The sequence below is a fragment of the Clarias gariepinus genome, chromosome 19, assembly GCF_024256425.1.
Source record: "Clarias gariepinus isolate MV-2021 ecotype Netherlands chromosome 19, CGAR_prim_01v2, whole genome shotgun sequence".
NCBI lineage: Eukaryota > Metazoa > Chordata > Actinopteri > Siluriformes > Clariidae > Clarias > Clarias gariepinus.
In genome coordinates this window covers 8,519,972-8,539,403 of record NC_071118.1, presented here as the reverse complement: position 1 = coordinate 8,539,403, position 19,432 = coordinate 8,519,972, and the positions used below count along the sequence as shown (strand labels likewise).

The 19,432-nt window shown below is 35.3% G+C and overlaps 2 protein-coding genes across 4 annotated transcripts; one reads left to right on the top strand and one right to left on the bottom strand.

The window, feature by feature from the left end:
• Nucleotides 1-819: 819 nt before the first annotated feature.
• On the bottom strand, nt 820-5,224 carry mettl27 (methyltransferase like 27). Of its 2 annotated transcripts, none has more exons than XM_053478269.1 (6): nt 5,073-5,224; nt 2,697-2,815; nt 2,486-2,614; nt 2,232-2,367; nt 1,307-1,399; nt 820-1,160 (listed from the first exon to the last, which is right to left on the bottom strand). In XM_053478269.1, exons 2-6 carry the CDS (start codon nt 2,811-2,813, stop codon nt 955-957), a joined length of 681 nt encoding a protein of 226 aa, XP_053334244.1. In that variant the 5' UTR covers nt 2,814-2,815; nt 5,073-5,224; the 3' UTR covers nt 820-954. The 2 variants fall into 2 exon arrangements, with proteins under 2 accessions (XP_053334244.1, XP_053334245.1); XM_053478270.1 differs by lacking the exon at nt 5,073-5,224 and adding an exon at nt 4,444-4,603.
• On the top strand, nt 4,478-16,589 carry nf2b (NF2, moesin-ezrin-radixin like (MERLIN) tumor suppressor b). Of its 2 annotated transcripts, XM_053478268.1 has the most exons (17): nt 4,478-4,619; nt 5,268-5,374; nt 7,710-7,835; nt 7,972-8,094; nt 8,205-8,288; nt 8,582-8,650; nt 9,802-9,884; nt 10,190-10,265; nt 10,355-10,492; nt 10,675-10,749; nt 10,851-10,964; nt 11,137-11,259; nt 11,478-11,695; nt 11,797-11,899; nt 12,151-12,293; nt 12,444-12,597; nt 13,861-16,589. In XM_053478268.1, exons 2-17 carry the CDS (start codon nt 5,285-5,287, stop codon nt 13,906-13,908), a joined length of 1,767 nt encoding a protein of 588 aa, XP_053334243.1. In that variant the 5' UTR covers nt 4,478-4,619; nt 5,268-5,284; the 3' UTR covers nt 13,909-16,589. The 2 variants fall into 2 exon arrangements, with proteins under 2 accessions (XP_053334243.1, XP_053334240.1); XM_053478265.1 differs by lacking the exon at nt 13,861-16,589 and having other exon boundaries at nt 12,444-12,937.
• Nucleotides 16,590-19,432: the final 2,843 nt, after the last annotated feature.

Here is a 19,432-nt window from a genome sequence, read left to right as displayed (position 1 = left end):
TCTTCTTTTAATGTTAAGATTTGTTTAAAATAAAAAATAGATATTCATGTTGCATTGATTTGGTTATAAAACATTTTATGCGTTTTTTCTGTATTTAATATTTTGACTATTTTATGATAGGGTCCATTGTTCTTTTAATTTTTATTATTATTATTATTATTATTATTATTGAACACTAATAAAAGCGTTTGTGAGTTTATAATGCATATATTAAAGCATATATTAAAAAGTGATGTGTTAGCAGTAATATTTACTTAAGGAAATCTGTTTAAAAATCGAATGGGATGTTTGCCCATCCCGAATATGGGCTTTTTCATTTATTGCTAAATAAATAAATAAAACAAAATGTTATTGCAACATAAATGTTTTTCATGTTGCCGAGAAACCAGAGAGCTCCTCATCTTGAAGACTGAAGAATATACAGAATTGCAAACTTTTTTTTTTAAGTTGCATGAAATAAATATTGTAGCTGAAGGTACTGTCAGATTATTTACTATTTATTTTTAATTTACATATTAAGCATTTAATTATTGATTTTACATTATATTTTATATTAATCATTTATTATCTTTATTTCAACTTTATCAATTAGTTACTGTAAAAGAGAGCATTACATTTTAGCAAGACTTTACTGTGGAGACATTTGTAAGAATAATTTTTACATTTATTTTTTATTATGATTCCCTCAAAATTCTGGGACACTAAAACAATGGTTAACCATGATCAGTTACACAATATCGTTACTGTTCCAATAAAATTATTTTATATAGTGAGATTTTATTTTTTTTTAAAAACTTTAAAATATGATCCCAAAATATGAACTGTTTTCATTAGCCATTGTTTATTTAAAAAGACTAAATATTACACACAAATTCACTGTTAGGCCCTCCTGCAATTTCAAGCCCATGCATGCATATACAGTATCATGTCTTTTCTCCCAGCTTCTGTCTGTATCTAACAAGTTTTCTGATAAAGATAAACAACTCCTGTTATGTACCCACACTCATGATCAGATACTGCCTTCTCCCACTCGTTCACTACATTGACAGCTATACGACGCCATTTTCTTTCTTCCTCCATCTCTTGAATCACTCGTTCCAGCTCTGCTTTGTACTCCAGATTATCAGCATTCCCTCTCGTAGTCATGCACACATACCCACCTGTAACAAAGAGCAAAGTACTGTACAGTAGAAATGTAAAGATGATTTCACATTTCATATCCACATATTACATGTCTGAAAATGAGAATACACACTGGAATTCATGTGAATGTGTATGCAACTGGAATTGATCAGAATTTACCTACCCGGCTTGGTGGCTTGCCAGAGCTCCTTGATGACTGCCACTGGCACGTTCCCAGCACTGAGAGCTCCCACAATTACTACAACATCATTTGACTCTGAAATGATAACAAAAGTGATCTTAGCAAAACATACAAAAGTCATGTATTGTGATAGATACCAATGGATTGGATACTTACAAAATATCTCTAATACAGTATGGCAACAATAATGGATACATGTAGGTCCTAGAACGTCTTTATGAGTTGAAAAGTATTCTTCTTGTGTGAAATCTACTTATTTTAGTAAATAAATTGGAACAAATAAAAAAACTATTGACTCACCATTTATCCAAAGGAAAACTTAATATAAACTGTGAATTTTATGTCGGCTATGAAACTATGCAAGGTTATCGTTTATATATATATATATATATATATATATATATATATATACATATACATACATACATTCACATGTAACCTGATTAATTATTAAATGAAAAAGATGAAGAAATCTATAGTTAAATAATTTGTAGAGATATGGGGGGTTCTTTAAAATAATTGTCATTGATACAATGTTTAAATTTAAACTGGAAAAAGTTGCCATTTCTCTGTAATTCAGAGGGTGGTGCACTTTAAACTGTAATATCCTATAGTGTTAGTGTATGTGTGTAAATCATGTTCACTATTTATGACACAATACCCCGTAGTTTAAAGCAGGACTTAATATATAACAGTTTAAAACTGTCATCTCCCATGTTTGTTATGAGGTGAAGTCAAGTTTGTTCATAAAAATTTCAGCAAATCCAAGGTTACCTCAATTGATATTATGGGATGAATCTTCAGTGACCCCTGCGCGTAATTTAAAATGGTTTTAGTCTGTAAGTGTTTGGATAAAAAAAAAAATCTGGGTTTTCTCACATGTTCAGATTGCATATGAAAAGTTTACCATCTTCTACAGGCAAGGGATCCTGACACAGCATGCACTGCTTAAGCTCCTGATACAGGCCTGTTCTTCTGGCCAGATTCAACATTTTCTCGCTTCCGTCCACTCCCACAAAATGCAGAAACCCCATTTTCTTCAGCTGAACAAAGACAATTAATCACACTATTTTAGAGGTCCTATTATGTAACTCAAATGAATCAAAAGAAGATAGAAATGAAATAAATTTTTATGTAAACATTTTAACATTGTTTTCTTACATGTGCAGAGACCAGCCCTGTCCCACAAGCCACATCCAGAATAACGGCTCTTTTTTTCTCGCTAGTGAAGTGTAAAGCAATGCATTCTGCAGCTAAAAAAGGGGCACGGTAGTCCAATATTGTGGTATCCTACAAAATTTTTTTAAAACATTAATTTCATGGTCAATCAGGTATAAACATCTAAAAGTGTGGATTTTTTTGTATTGATTACCTGTTCATAGCTCTCAGCCCAGGTGTCATAGAATGCAACCTTCTCTTCGGGCCCTGTGTTTTTATGGGCTGAAAGAATTGTATTCTTCACATCTACGAAAGTCCTGGTTTCTGCCATTACTTATAAGAAACATGAATATAACTAGTTTTTCTAAATATATTACAGTATGGATTAATTATCATTAATTTAAATTAATAAAGTGTCCATGACTGCTAAGTATTGCGAGAATGTATGAAGAGTCTGGCCATTTATTATGCTTTTAAAATGTTATTAATAAGTATGATTATACATTTTTTTAAACAAGGAAATTAGATTCTGAAATTTTAACTAGAAGTATGTTCAAACATTTTGCAATTATTATTGTACACTGCCAGCCAAAAAAAAAGGCTGGATTTAACTAAGCAAACAGTTATTTTAGGGTTTTATTTTTTTTTGGCACTGCAGCCAAGTTTTCCAATTGCCACACACAAGCATTTGTTTTTTCCTGATCTCTTGAGATATACACCTTCTGGTTTGCATGTACAGGAACATTAACACATTTTTTTTTATATGGTGAGGTCCATTACCTCACTATCATGACACTAAAATCCTACTTCACTGTAATACTCCATCTTTCCTAGCATAAAATTAGGACAAATGTCAAGTTAGAGTGACATGAAAGTCACATGAATTCTGATTTGAGTGTTCAGACCAGTGGTGCCACTCCTTGAAGTTTTCTAAAGTTCTTGGGATTTGGGGATCACCATATGATTTAACATTAATTTAAACAGCTTGTATTTATTATGAGAGTCTTCTCCAGCACGTCCCAAAGATTTTCAATGGAGTAAGGGTCTGGATCTATACAATTTGAGCCTAAGCAATGCTGGCACTGCCAACTTGAAATATGCCTGTGCCATCAGCAAAGAAAACATCCATTGATGAAAAAAACATGGTCAATCAGTACATTCAGGTGGTCAAAGCAACCCCAGCAACAGCTAGGTAAATCCGATCTTTTCAGACAGTATGACCTTTTTTCAGTGCTTCACAGTCCATTATTATGCTCCCTACCAAATTGAGGCTTTTTCAATTACCTTCAATAAGTGTTTTGTGCCTGTGAAAATGCTCTTACTTTCACTATTAAATATAGCTATAAGTTCTACTGTAGATATTTTTTACAATTTGCTTTCACTATACATTTAAGTAATCTCTGCTCATGATCTTCAAAATTTTTGTGCGACCACTTTTCATCCTTGAAGATGATAGTTCCATTTCAGATTTGGAACTTCTGTTGACATATTTGTGATTTTTTAAAATTGATTTTCGATATTGTGATTTATGTAAATGAAAAGAGGCAGCACTGGTTCAGACTGTCTGATTTGGAAGCACATATGCCTGTGGCCCTGATCATAGTTTAATAAGATCAGCTTCTACGTGTTTGGTGCTGCACACTGTAAAGGAAAACAGATCTAATTCACACATAAGAAAGAAGAAAAAAAAATGTAGGCCTGCAGTGTAAACACAGCATTAGACACTACAATAAGTCCATGGCTGTTGAATGTTTTTGAGTTTGTGAACTCCTACAGGAGAGTCTAACTAGACTTTTTGCTGTTCTCCCTTGCGCCTGTAGAGCGCTTCTCAGTGCAAACTTCTGCCAACAATCTTATCCTACTGCACCAAATATTAAATTACAGCAGCGGCATGCGAAACAGCCAAATCATAACTTTAGAATTATACATATAGTCCTAGATTACGTGGCAGATGTGTTCACCTGGCGATGATTTTATGCTTATTGCATGTAGTGCGAAGAGGCTAGTCAGCTAGTAGAACAGCTCCGGTGCGGGCTGCAACTTTCATCCGCGCTGTTGTTCGCCTTTGTGCGGAGACATCAGAGAATTGAGTCCGGGGATTCGGCCTGGGACAATAACCGCAGGATTGTGGAGACAGGTATTTTGTTTTCTTTCATTTTATTGTGTCTTCAAAATACTTTAAAAGACTCCCGTTTAAAACAACAGTATATTGATTTGAGCATAACTAGCTAGAAGTTAAGTTTTAAACGCCAAGTAAAATAGCAACAGGAATTAGCGGTGAATGCAAGCTAACTTAGACACGAGTTTTAAAATCTAAGCGTATGTTAATGTACAACACAGCACTTTATCCGTGCTTATTATATATTATTTTTTATTTAAAATTAATAAAGCTTTAATTTTAGTGTTGTTCAGTTGTGTGCTACAGCAAGCCAATTTACAGCAACGTTATTTTAATACGATTCGAGGCAACGTTAGCTAATAAATGAGCTTAACAGCCTGCATGAGAAACTAGTGCATATAGCTGACAGCAGTTACTGAAAAGTAATGTATTGTGTGTGTGTAGACGTATTCTATAAGTCATGGCACATACCTGCAGCTGCTCACACATGTAGTTCATATATCATCTCACTAGCGCTGTTTTGAACTGTATGGTTAGGTTTAGGATTAAACACCATAAGTACAAACATGCTGCTTCTACACTAACCTTCACTCTTATTGTTACTGTTTGTATTATGTGCATTGTTGAGTGTTTATAAAGTTCTCATTCATTTATTTCTACTTTAAGGCCATTAAGAGGACAAAATGTCGATTCTTGGTCTTAAAAAGAAACAACCCAAGACTTTTAAAGTCAAAGTCATTACCATGGATGCAGAGATGGAGTTCAGCTGTGAGGTAATTCAGATTACTTTTAGGAAAGAAACAGTACTTCTATTTTTATTGTTTGTTTATTTATTTATGCCAATTTCTGAAACCATGTGCATATTCGACTGGTTCAATACAGTTCTTATTATTTTGTGGAAATGAAGGGGAAAAACGATTCAGCTATGTTTTGTAAAATCGCTCTGGATAAGGGCGTCAAGCAAATGCCTAAATGTAAACGAATCACGATTCTTTTGTGTGGCGTTTAGCGTGACTATTAAAAAAAATATATATTATAATGTCTCCCGTCCAGTATCAAAAATAAAGCGAGTTCAAATTAGTTGAAAATTGCATACGTGAAGCTGCACACACATGCGTACCTGCAGCCACTCAACTCGGGCACCCACTGTCAAGTTGAGTACTGAGACTTTGGAGGCGTTTGAGGAGGTAAACATCGTTGTTTATAATTTGCACATTGTGTATATTTGCACATTTTCATTCTGTGTGCTAGGAGTGAATTATTTATAGTTTGTTTTAAAATAACAGTTATGGTGGATGACTGAGGTACATGCTGCTCAGTAAAAATGTAGTTATTTGCTTAATTTAATTTTAAGTTGAATATTAAATTCTTGTATTTGAAGTTAATTTGTATTGTTTAAATGCCAACCTCGGTTTTTAAGTGAGAAACTAATGTTTTAAGGAACAAGCTACATTTTTTTTTTAATTATACCATTTTTATACCATTTCTTCCATATCATTGACATTTGAGGAGTTTGGGCTGAAGACCATCCGGTCGAATTGAAAGTCCTACCACTTCCAGCAGTTTCAACTGTTTGAACCAATTGATTTCTATAACGTGATAATCATAGCTTTTAGCATTGATCAAATGAAAACCAGCAGTGTGCTACAAGTCCTGTTCATACAGGATATGTTTTTTAATTATCTATCTATCCGTTAAGTAATTTTTCTGAATAATATGGCTATAGCTTTGATAAGTGATCTCTGTATAAGTCACAGAGATGAGATTCTCTTTACAGGTCAAAACTCCACGTACTGTGGAACCTTGTATTGCAAGTAATTGGTCTGAGAGCATTTTTGCAAGACAAGAATTTTTTTTAATGGAGTTGATAAATGAGCGAGGTCTTAATATACAAGTAGTATGCATGTGCTTTGTCTGTCAAACGTCACGTGATCACAACTGAGCCAATGGTTAACTTGTATAGTCAATATCTGTGTATGCGTGTACTGTTTATTATAAAATTGTATGTGCGACTGCGTAAATCAAAAGCAAGTGTCATAAGATAGGTCCCTGGTTAAAGATACAGTTTACGGAGTCTCTGAGAAGGAACAGAACAGTGTTTTCGTTAGTGTGTGCGTGTGTTTGTGTAAACATTGTCCTACACAGTAGCCCCCTCCATCTTCTCGCCCTTACACATACACAAACACACACTAACGGAAACACTGCCATGTAAACACTGTATGAAGACTTGTGCCAGAAACTTATAAATTTATCTTAAACTCGTAGAAGCATCTGTTATCTTGTGTTTCCTGTTTCTCATTTTAACCTTTTTTTGTAAATTTGTTTTGTTTTGGTGGGAGACGTTTAAAGTCTGGTTTTCGGAGTAAGGGCAATCAACATAAAAAAAGTTAAAAAAAATAAATAAATAAAATTTCCCCAAGCAATGATGACATTAGATGGGATTTATATGAGCATAAATTATTTTTATTTATTTATTTTTTGGAGTTATTAAAAATACAGTGTAATCTTTGCACACACAAACATTCAGGTCATAAAAATGACAGGTAACAGATTCAGACAGGACTAACATTCCAAGACACTGAGACATATTTTTATTGTTTCACCTTTTCAAGTAAAACTGATCCAAGATAAACAAGGCTTAAGTTAAAGTTTTTAACTTTTTTTTTTTTCAAAATTGTCCAGTCTCTAACAAGACTTTTTAAAATTCATTTAAAAAAAAAAGGTTTTTTAAAAAAACTTTTTTTTTTTTTTTTTTTTTAATATTCAATGCTGTACTTAAAAATGCTTTTTTGTATGATTTACCAGACCTTAATAACTCAGCAAGAGGTTTAGTAATTATGTCCTGTTCATGTACGTGTAGCAATAAAACTCTTATAATTGTATAAGTGTAGCTCTTATAAAGAGCCAAAGTTTACTGTACATATTTGTGTAATTTATCTAATGAATATTTGAATTATGTTTATGTCCTGAGAATGCTTATCACTAAATTGTCTTTTTAAACGTATTTTCATAATTAATGTTATACTGTATCTAACAGGTATATACATAATGTTATATAATATCAAATTCTAGTCATTTTGATGCTTGACATTATATTATCATTACTAGGTAAAATGGAAAGGAAAAGACTTGTTTGATCTGGTGTGCCGAACTATTGGACTGAGGGAAACTTGGTTTTTTGGCCTCCGGTACACTGTGAAAGACACATATGCTTGGCTGAAGCCTGACAAACGGGTATGTGTAGTTATTAGGTTTTTTTTGTTTAAATAATTATGATCAATTTAATTTCTTAGGCTTTTTTTTTTATTTTGAAGTTCAAAGAAAAAATGACCTTTACACAACATTCTCCTCACTGTTTTTTCATACGCAGGTTTTGGATCAAGATGTACCAACAGACTCTCCTATAACATTTCATTTTCTTGCTAAATTCTTTCCTGAAAAAGTCGAGGAGGAACTTGTTCAAGAAATCACACAGCATCTTTTCTTTTTACAAGTGAGTGAGAGTTTATTATTGAAAATAATCCTGCTTTGATCATTTTACATTGTTAGTTATTGGTAGAAATCTTACAATAATGTTGCACAATTTTGGTACGTCTCACCAAGGTAAAGAAACAAATACTAGATGAAGAGATCTTTTGCTCTCCAGAGGCCTCAGTCCTTCTGGCATCATATGCTGTTCAAGCCAAGGTCAGTTTTTATAACCAATTTTATAAATCACTCCAGTTTCAATATGTCATCAATCTCAGCATGTCATCAGTTAAAATCGTTGAAAGATTTCCTTGTAATGAAAATTTCATTTAATATGAATCAAATGTATTACATTTAGGAAGAAGAGAGAATTGTTTCTCTTTTTCTCTCTTTTTTCATATTAGCTGGAAATTTATAATGAAAAATTTTCACATCTGACTAATCATTAATCTAAAAAAAAAAAAATATTTAATTGCTAATACAGTATATAATATATATTTTTTTTAATGCAGTATGGTGATTATGACCCAAACTTCCACAAGCCAGGCTTCCTAGCCCAAGATGAACTCTTGCCTAAAAGAGTAAGTATTGTTGCCTGCACATTTAGATGTGATTTGCATGAAAATTGTGATAAGTAAAAATATGTTTCCTTTTTTTTTTTTTTTTTTTAGTTTATATTCAAATACGTGATGCAATTAAAAAAGAAAAAAAAATGGAGAAAAATAATTAGAAGTAAAGGTTAATGTTTTACTTTTTATATGATTTCAGTTAAGTTTATTGTTGTGGAATGTCTGCAAAAAGTTCATGTTATCACTTACAGTATGTTATACCAGTCACTCCCTCATTTACTACTGAGCTCAATACAAAATGTAAAACAAAACAATTGCAGGGACTAGAGACTTCTTCTAAATTTTAAGATTAACTTTTTAGAAAATATCACCATACCACTGATGTACAAGAACATATTTTTAATAATATGTAATTTCTAAGTTAATTTAAGCCTTTATTTGTCACCTACATTACAGCACAGTGAAATTCCTTCTTCGCATAACCCAGCATAACTGGGGCCAGGTTAAGGGCCTTGCACAAGGGCCCAACAGTGGCAACCTGGTGGAGCTGGGGATCAAACTGCCGATCTTCCAATCAGTAACTCAGTGCCTTAGCCATCTGAGCCACCACTACCACCCCATTTCGACCATAGAAGGCATTATAGAATTGATGACTTGCACTGCCCTGGCCAAATATAGTTTATGCTATAATAATTAATTCATTAGCTTTGATTACAAAACACAATGTGCTGGCCAGTTCCTGTGTAATCATGATGGCCCCAGAACCACACTTTTACTTTTTTTTATATATTTGCTGGAATATGCCTGTGCCATAAAGGAAGAAAAAGTTTTCATTAAATTCAGGCTTAATTTTTTTTACTCATTAACATTGCTAGACCTGACCAACTGAAGCAAACCCAGTGGCTTGTACAGTGGCCATTATGGATGATGAATTTCTTGCTTTCTAACCCTGATGGCCCCAGAATCTAATACCATCAGAAATAAAAAATTTTAGTTGTTTTGTTCACTTGATTCAGCTCAATTATTTGATGACTTTTTTTTTTGGCCAGGCAGTGTTTTAGAGTGAGTGCTTTTATATACAGTAAATGTGTCCTAAAAGGGAGGAAGTGAACAATTCAGGGGGTATAAACGCATTATCAGTGTTGTTATGTGCACCTCTCCAGGTCCTGATGCAATATCAGATGACCCCAGAGATGTGGGAAGAGAAGATCACAGCTTGGTATGCTGAACACCGAAATATAGCGAGGTAAAACACCATAATCTTTTTATGTTTTTGTGATTTATGTTTAACTTCAAGGACCTAATGAATATGATTTGCAGATGTTTTGTTTAGTAGTATCTAGTGATCATCATTACTTCCTCAGTCAGCAATGTGCCATTGGTTTGCAGAAGACTGATGTTAAGGTTAAACTTCAGTACACTTTTAACTTTCAAGCAGATTTCTACAAATTGCTTGTATTAAATAAAATCGCATTCACATATTATCTAAACTATTAACAACTGATACTTACATCCATACTGTTCATATACTAATCATATATATTTTTTTAGGGATGAAGCCGAGATGGAGTATCTTAAAATAGCACAGGACCTCGATATGTATGGTGTTAGCTATTTTTCAATCACAGTAAGTCATCATCTTATCTAATGATTTGTACATGCATAGTTTATCTAGAATAAACACCATTAGAAGAATAACTTATGGCTTTTTTTCAGCAAAATAAGAGGGACAAGGAGCTCTTGCTTGGCGTTGATGCACAGGGACTTCATATCTACAGCCCCAACAGCAAACTGAATCCCCAGAAGTCGTTTCCCTGGAGTGGTATCCGCAACATCTCTTACAGTGAGAAAGAGGTTTGGACCTGTTCCACAAAAACATACCGAATTTAATCTCTCTGCTTTTGTGCAGAGCAGATTCAGCATTATAACTGATTGAGTGACCTGGTGGAGCAGGAATGATGTTGAACAGTGCGGTGTTGTGTCCTGATGTATCTCCTTATGTACTGTAACACTACAATCTTGTGTTTGTGGTACAGTTTACTATTAAGCCATTGGACAAAAAGAAGGACGTATTTAAATTCTATTCTTCACAACTCCGAGTGAATAAGTTGGTAAGTTATCTGTCCTGTATAAATATCGCTCATGGCACATTTTTCAATATATAAAATGCTGTGTCAAGAAAACATATTAAATATTTATGTAACTTTTTTAGATTTTACAGCTGTGTATTGGGAACCATGACCTTTTCATGAGGCGAAGAAAGGTGGACTCAATTGAAGTACAACAGATGAAGGCTCAGGCCAAAGAAGAGAAGGCTAGGAAAAAGGTCTGCGTCTTGTTTTTTTTTTTTTTTCCAGTCTTTATAAAGTCATAAATTATTTATCCCACTGTAATTAGTTGCAAAATCTCTCGAGAGTTGGTGTTTTGTGATGTCGGTTTGGTCAGGCTGCTTTTAATCTTCATTTTCATCTTGTGGGGGTATTTTTTTTTTGTATCAGATGGAACGGCAGATACTTGCACGAGAGAAGCAGATGAGGGAGGATGCAGAGCGGGCTAAAGAGGACATGGAGCGCAGACTATTTCAGCTTCAAGACGAGGCTCGTATGGCTAATGAAGCTCTGGTGAGAAACTTGCCAATATGCAGAAGTCAATGTAATGTGTTTAAATGTGTGCTAAAGCATCCCTAAAGAGCTTTGAATAAATATTAGGAACATGTGCACAGTTTGCACGAGCAAATCTGGTGGAATATATTTTTGGGCTGTTCTGGTCTATAGACAGAATCTCCATGACTTTGTTCATGCGTGTTGTCAGACTGTCTTATCTTTATCCCTTTACATAGCTGCGATCTGAGGAGACAGCCGACTTGTTGGCGGAGAAAGCCCAGATTGCTGAGGAGGAGGCAAAGCTACTGGCTCACAAAGCTGCTGAAGCAGAACAGGAGAGACAGAGGCTGGAGGTCACGGCCCTCAAGACCAAAGAGGAGCACAGGCTAATGGAGCAGAAGATGAGGGAGGCAGAGCAGCTCGCTGTAAAACTTGTGGAGCAGTCAGAGAGGAGGTTTACTTTCAGAGCTTTCTCTGCATTTCCATTAAATTTGTTTGTGCTGGCATACAGCAGAACACCCAAGAGTGAGTAAGTGTTTGATTTGTGCTTTCCAGGTCAAAGGAGGCAGATCATCTAAAGCAGGATCTTAACGAGGCCAAAGATGCAGAACGCAGAGCGAAGCAGAAGCTGCTAGAGATCACCAAAACAACATATCCAGTAAAACATTAGGGCTTTTGGATTTAATTTAGGTTGTTTTTATTGCTGTTTTCAGGTTTGAAAAGTAAAGTTTAACTTGGGCAGCTGACATAATAGGTTAATATTAACCTTGTTGTGGTCTGTTATCAGAATCGTTGGTAAACTTTATACAATTCAGGTCCTAATCCGATGTAAGATTTACTTTTTTTTTAGCAAATGCACAAATACAGTTGTTAAAATGGGGGGAAAAAGTGCTTTATGCTGTTTTTCAGTTGATAGCTGCATATTCCGGTCCTCCACCGCCACCTGCTCCTGATAATACAGAGATCCAGCAGCTCGACATGGCCGCCTCATACCGACTGGACTTTAAAGACTCGGACATGAAGAGACTTTCCATGGAAATCGAACGTGAACGGTACAAATGTGAAGTTATAACGTTAAAAATTTAAGTGGAGCATGAACAAGCAGTACCTGCTTTTGGTGGAAGCGCTGTTTGGGATGTTTTTTACAATTGGTTAGTTATTGGGATACAAATTTGTGCATGTGCGCTATGCATTCCCATCAGGCTGGAGTACATGGAGAAAAGCAAGCACCTGCAAGATCAGCTGAAAGAGCTGAAGTCAGAGATCGAGTCCCTGAAGCTGGAGGAGCAGCAGCAGCAGGCAGGGCTTTACAGCCTGAGGGGCTACGCTGAGCCACCCTACATCCCCCACAGCAATGTAAGCCTTCACACACACAAGCCCACGCCACAGCATCAGCAAAGTGCATTCTGTGAAACCTCTAGTTACATTAAATGGGATTCTGTATAACTGGAGTCAGCAGATATTTGAGATTCAGTCTCTGGCAAGAGTTTCCTGCGTTTCAATTCTGCCTGAAGTTACTGTTTGAAGTATTGCTTATCTTATATTCATGAGGTATACAAAGGATAATCCACCCACCAGGCATGCGGACACTCCAAGCTATCCAGTGCAGTAGGTTTCACATAGTGTTTGTGACAAAAGAAGAAAAAACATATTTACGTCTTTGTTTTGTTGATGTGTTTAATTATTTGGTCACTGGTACTTATAGCAGCAGAGCTATATGAAATATTGTGCTGCATTCTGTTTGTGTTTGTTTCTGTGTTTCCACATTCTTTCATGATTCTGAAAATATCAGTTGTGCATGACAATTACTTTTTTTTTTTTAATTATTTTTTTGCAGAAAGTTTTTAGTAAGTATGTTTTGTTTTTTTTTCCCCTGAAATATATACTGTAGCTCAGCTATGAAATTAGTTTGTTCCAGTCTAGTAATTCATCCTACCATGTAAAGTAATAGGCAGTGTATTATATTTCTACCCAATCTATAACTCATACTTGTGTCCATGGGCATTCATTGACTAATTAGATGTTAAATATTGTGTAGACATTGTGGTAATAATGGTAGGATTGCCAGCAATTTTTTACTTGGAAAATTTCCAAGATCTTCTAAACTGTCAGAAGGTCACAAGATAGTAATGCCAAGCATGGCAAAATTGGACCTCAATTATGTACGTGATCTCATTGTATGGCCAAGAGAATGTGTGCACTTGACCACTGAATATATCCTGGTGTAAAGTCTGCATTCCAGTTCATCCTTGTTGTCTTCAATGAATTTGAAGTCAGGGCTCTGTGCAAAAAAAACGTTGTTGTTTTTTTTGAGCTCTCGCAGAACACTAGACAACCTTTAGGGCATTGTGTTGTTAAACTGTGTCATTACTGATGAAGAACAGGACAGCTTATATTCTGGTTTGAATTCATACAACTGGGTTTTTAAACATGGCTGTCTAGTATTGTACATTACTCCACTATCAGTCTACTAACCTCACAGATGTATAAATATGCAGACAATACCAGGACCCTATCCTGTTAGGCCGGATAATACCAATTACCACGGTCTTAATGCTTTTGGTTGTTTTCAAAACTCTGACGGGTAAAAGATTCTGACTGTGTGCTGGTGTTTTGCAGAGGAATTCGGCCTACATGGCTCAGATGGCTTTCTTTGAGGAGGTGTGAGTAGACAGAAATCTGACAAGGAGGCAGGAGGTGAAGAATTGATCACTACAGTGGGCGACTCTCATCAGGGAATGTACAATATCAAGCACGGAATTTCAATCGCACACTCCTGCGCAGAACACTTCAGGGTAAAAGTGCCTTTAAATCTTTTTACTGACAGGTTTGGAATCACAAACTGAAAGTGCTATGCACAGAACAACACCAGATTTACTGTAGTTGATAATGGGATGTCCTTTCAAGCAATCCATTTTTGCCATGTCAAATCCTTTTATTTCTTTATAAGACTGTATCCTAAAATTAGCTTTGGGATTTTTTTTCCTCCCCACTGTATATTTTACTAAGGAACAGTACATTTGGTAAATTCAAGTTCAGCTGATGTGTAGCTGTTCAAAATCAGCCATTTCATTTTATTGGTGCCACATTTCCTAAACAAAAAAAAAAACTCTTGCACTAGTACCTTTTTCAGGTTTATGTACTGTTTGTTACTAATACAGAGGTGAATTAAGAAGCCTGTTGACAGGATAACACTACACAGCTGGTCTAACAGGCCTGATGCATTACAGTTCTGGCAGCTCATTTTTAGCATTACTGTTTACCCACCTCTCTTAGAGGACATGGAACCTGGCCTGGTACACTTTCTGGATCAATGTTAAAAGATTTGGCATTCAAACTACTACTGCAATTCTATCCTTTTAGATGGCCTTGAACGTCTTCTTATTGTTGTTGAGGATGAGACTAATCTGACAGAACCAAGCCCTTATCATATAGTCTATAGAACTTTCCTAGACCATAAGTCTTTTTTTTCTTTTTTCCCCTAGTAGACTTTGCAACTTTCACAGCGAACAGAACGGGTTTGTGTGCGTGAGTGAAACACACTTTTGTTCTACAAAACATAAAATACACCAAGGAGTGCTGTTGTAAGCAAATATTTTATGAAGAAATGAGTGTTCAGCTTTTGCCACAGTAGTTTCCTAGTTTCGCAATTTTAGTGATTTCAATAATGAAATAATTGTTGTAAATCAACGTCAGCGAAGTTACTTTATATGGTTCATCACCTATCTAGGCTAATAATTTTTACAAAAATTTAAACAAAAACACAACATTTAAAAGCACATTTATTTAAACATAAGAATGTGCAGTGGGTTAGGTCTGATTCTGTGGCACATCTGATATGCACGTCCTTTTATAAGTTGTTACCATTAAAACATTGGCATATTTATATACACCGGTCAGCCATAACATGACAATGCAAAACATTATGCCTAGTATTGTTGTGTGGGATCCCCTTCTACCACCTGTGCAGCTCGACCCACTTCGGGGGAGACTCCACAAGACCTCTCAGGATGTGCTGGGATTACTGGCACCAGGATGTGGTGTTAAAGTTAAAGTTTCAGAATTATGTGTTGTTCATTTTATGGCTAAATGGTGTATAATGATACATTCAATAATGAAACATTTTACCAAATTTCATTCTTCAAAAGCTACAAATGGGATATTTTCAGGACTTTAGCAAAAGCAATACTGGTCTACAACACAGAAACACTATCAGAACAAAAAGTAAACTACACTTCACCATAAAGGGCAATTTGTTTTTGAAGTGGTGCCTTAAAAACAGCGTTCTAAGTCATTATGTAAAAAAAACAATGCCTGGTATGTATGCGTGCCTAAATTGGTCCAAATGTGCAGCTTTAAAAGTCTGCTTTCATATAATCTAAATAACCCATTTCAATTTGAATAATTTAAAAGCAGTGTCCCTTATTCATGTTTAATTGGTTATGGCACTACATTTTCTTTACTTTGCTCTGTTTTCTTCTTGTCAGTGTTGCAACTGTTTTTATATTGTGCTTAAAAAAATGACATCTTTATTTCATATAATTTATCCTGAAATCGAATGTCTTTTTTTTTTTTTTTTTTTTTTTTTTTTTTAACATATGGCGGCAGTTTCCCCATTTCAGAATGTTGTTGATTTTATGCAATTTTTGTAGCTGTTTCTTGGTATGTGCCTGGTCATAAAGAAACTGCATGATTATTAGATATGAATTTGGAATGTCCAAATTTTCATGCACTGATTTAAGTACCTGAAAATGTTTGTCCTTTAGCAATAAGATTTAAACGGTTTTCACATGATTCAAGCCGCTTTAAATTTTAAAATTTGACAATTCTCCATTAACACATGTAACACATAATCCTAATGTCATTGTATGTAGTGAAAAACATTCCTTTGTTCCTAATTCATAACCTTATGCAATGCACAGAAGGCAATTATTCATGTTTTAATGAAACCTGCCCGTTTTTGGCCACGTGTCAATCTCTAATTTATCATTATCATTTTATTAACTACAGATCATAAGTGCCTTGTGTTTTTGTGTAAGATTTAAAAAAATATATGTTTTTAAAATGTTTATACAAGTTCAGTGCTACGTGAGTTGCAGTATTATAGCCTTTGTTTTGAACCTGCCGTAGTTTACAATTGACATTTTGCATATGTTTTGATCCTTTTAACCAAAGTGACTTGCATGTGAGGCAGCAGAGCCAAACAGCAGCAGTCTGGCAGTGTGTGGATTTGAACTTATAACCTTCTGGTTCCCAGCACAAAGCACAAAGGCTTCATCGTTGAGCTGTTACACATACTGACACCTTTTATCTGGTGTTGTGAATTGAAAACTAATTCACCAATAAACTTTTTTTTTTTTTAAAAAGGCTTTAGTGATGTGTGGTCATATTATTCTCTAGTCACATGAACCTAAAGGTTCTCAAGTCTTCCTTTAAATCAAGGTATGTGTGTCTTTGGACTGGTTTTAAGCTAATCTTAAAAAAAAAAAAAAAAAAAAAAGGAAACATCTTTGGACAGACCAACCCTCATTCTTGCTCCAAAGCCATCCCAATTTGGTGAAAAAAAGGACATGGACATGGCAAGCCTGTTATGGAAACCATTTGGCTGATTCTCAATAGGATGCACAGTAAAAGCTTATTATTAAACGAAAAGTTTAACACTGAAGGTTTCGTAAAAATAAAGCTGTAAACATTCTTAAATTCCCACACTGCAATATTTCTAATTTTTACCTATAGAGGGCAGAATTAAGCAATTTATTTCAGCACAGGATGTGGTGCATTCATTTCTTAAATTTAAATAATATCCCAGTGTTCTCTGTTTTTTAGCATATGATATTTGGAACACAGCATCAGTGTTAGAACACACCTCTAGTTTCTCTAGACTGTCTTTACAAGGAGGCTGTGTGGTATATAGTTTCAAGTTGAACATTGAGTATGTTTATATACTTTTTTTTTCCAGCATGAGACCATTCTTTCACTTTATAAAATAAGTGCTTATTGTGTAGTTATAATAATTAGAAAATTAATTAATCGAAAAATAAACTGGGTGTGCATCTCCAATGCGAGAAACCAGATCATATTTAAACATTAAAAAATATAACTTGTACTTAAGATCGATTAACCATCACATGAAACATTTCAGTATTTCTCTGATTTGGGCTCACGGCTCATCAAAATCAAAACTCCAGTATGGTAAAATATTAGAGTATTTAAGATTAATCAAAAAGGATTTACAAGACAAAAATTCTAAAAAAAAAAAAAAAAAAAAACTTGTGGTAATTTATGCACTCAATACTTCTATGTAGCTCCTTTAGCAAAAATTACTGCATCAGTGCAGCATGTCATGGGAGCAATCAGCCTGCAACCGCCCCCCTCCCCCCTCAATATTACGTGTTTCCACTGAACCACGTGGCACCAGTCGACCGCATCTTTTCTAACTGCTCGCTCACGCATCATTGGGGGCGGCGTAACACACTCAGGACAGCGCTATCTGCTCCTTTCGCTTGCATGAACTCATAGACGCCCCTGATTATCTGTAAAGCCAAGATTAATGTGGGAGCACGAAGTACCTCTCATTCTTCCCCTCTGAGAGAGCTTGGCCAGTCAGCTGTTTCTAGGCCTCTGGTTGCGAGAGGTTACAGCATCACCCAGAGATGAACTCGCGATCTCTGGATCATCATCCAGATGTACCAGATGGGCGAGTACTGTCATCTTCCTCTTGACAAAACTTCATAGATTTTCTATAGGTTTCGGGTCTTGTGAGTTAAATGGCCAATCAAGCAAAATAAGATGATAATCATCAACCCAGTTACTGCTAGTTTTGGCACTGTGGGCAGGTGCTAATCCCTGCTGGAAAAGGAAATGAGTAACTCCAGGAACTTCACACTGGACTGCAAGCAGCTTGGATTCTGTGCTTTCCCACTCTCCCTCCAGACTCTGGGTCCTTGACTTTTAAGTGAAATGCAATTTACATTCATTTGACAAGAGAACTTTGGACCACTAAGCAACGGTCCAGTTCCTCTTTCTCCTCAGCTCAAGTAAAAATTTTCAGAGATTGTTTCTGGTTCAGCCGTGGATTGATACCAGGAACTGCAACAGTTAAAGCCCATTTCCTAAAGTGTACTTGGTGGCACTTAAAACCTTTCAATCCTTGTAAAGTTCTACCAAGTTATTCAATCAGCTTTGCTTGAGGCTGTTTACTAAGGCTCTGGTCATCCCTTCTTCTTCTTCTTCTTCATTTTCACATTTGTGTATTTTGTACAGATAAAGGTCTTTTGGACAAGTCAGCAGTCTTCCCTATGTGTGTACTGAACTAGACAGGGATACATGAACTGTATGCCATAATCATTGAAATGTAAAAAAAAAAAAAAAGCTTTCAATATTTCACATGGCATGTAATGAATCTATAATATGTAAATATCTGTGCTATTTACATTATGAAAAACAAACTTTTGCTATATTCAAATATTTTTTAAGATGCACTTTATATTGCAATAAAATATTTAAACCATCTCATAAAAACAAGTTGTTTTATTATTGAAATCCTTGTTGTGACTATTTGCTCATAAGTAGTATTATAAGCTGTTGTCTTTCCAACAAGGAGATCCAGTAGGGACAGAATAAATACAGTGAGAAGGAGGAGAATTACAAAGCTATCAGAGGTTTAAAAAACAACAATGAGCTGAAGTAAAACATAAAAATTTAAAAGTACAGATTTGGCTGTTTGTTTGTTTGTTTTTAAGAGTGGACCATACAATACTTACAGTACCTGAATGATTCTAATTAGTAAACCATTTTGAAGTTGCATGAAAATCTTTCCTTTCCATAACCTGGGTCTGCAGTACTACAGTAGATCATAGAGAAGGATCTGGAACATATGGGGACAGACAATCCATAATGTATGATGGTGCTCTGGCAAACTGACAGCAGGACATTACAATCTATCTTGAAATAAAATGGGGGCCAATGTAATATCAGCCAGGGCTGGTGTAATACTGTATATTTGTGTGTACCTGCTAAAACCCCTGCCTGTCAATTAGATTATTTGGTATATTCTCAGAAAAATGACTTAAACTCCATCCATCTATTATCTATGTTGTTTATTCTGTGTAGGGTCACAGGGGGCTGCAGCCTGTTCCAGGGAACTCAGGGAGGCCGGGTACATTCTGGTTTGAGTGCCAGCCTACATGTA

What these genes read in the sequence shown, in the direction of transcription:
- nf2b (XM_053478265.1), top strand. Translation starts at nt 5,285, where the DNA reads ATGTCGATTCTTGGTCTTAAAAAGAAACAACCCAAGACTTTTAAAGTC. An exon ending in AGATGGAGTTCAGCTGTGAG is followed by an intron (nt 5,375 to 7,709) that starts GTAATTCAGATT and finishes TATCATTACTAG; the next exon opens with GTAAAATGGAAAGGAAAAGA. An exon ending in ATGAACTCTTGCCTAAAAGA is followed by an intron (nt 8,651 to 9,801) that starts GTAAGTATTGTT and finishes GCACCTCTCCAG; the next exon opens with GTCCTGATGCAATATCAGAT.
- mettl27 (XM_053478269.1), bottom strand. Translation starts at nt 2,813, where the DNA reads ATGGCAGAAACCAGGACTTTCGTAGATGTGAAGAATACAATTCTTTCA. An exon ending in CAGGGCTGGTCTCTGCACAT is followed by an intron (nt 2,368 to 2,485) that starts GTAAGAAAACAA and finishes GTCTTTGTTCAG; the next exon opens with CTGAAGAAAATGGGGTTTCT. An exon ending in CTGGCAAGCCACCAAGCCGG is followed by an intron (nt 1,161 to 1,306) that starts GTAGGTAAATTC and finishes TCTTTGTTACAG; the next exon opens with GTGGGTATGTGTGCATGACT.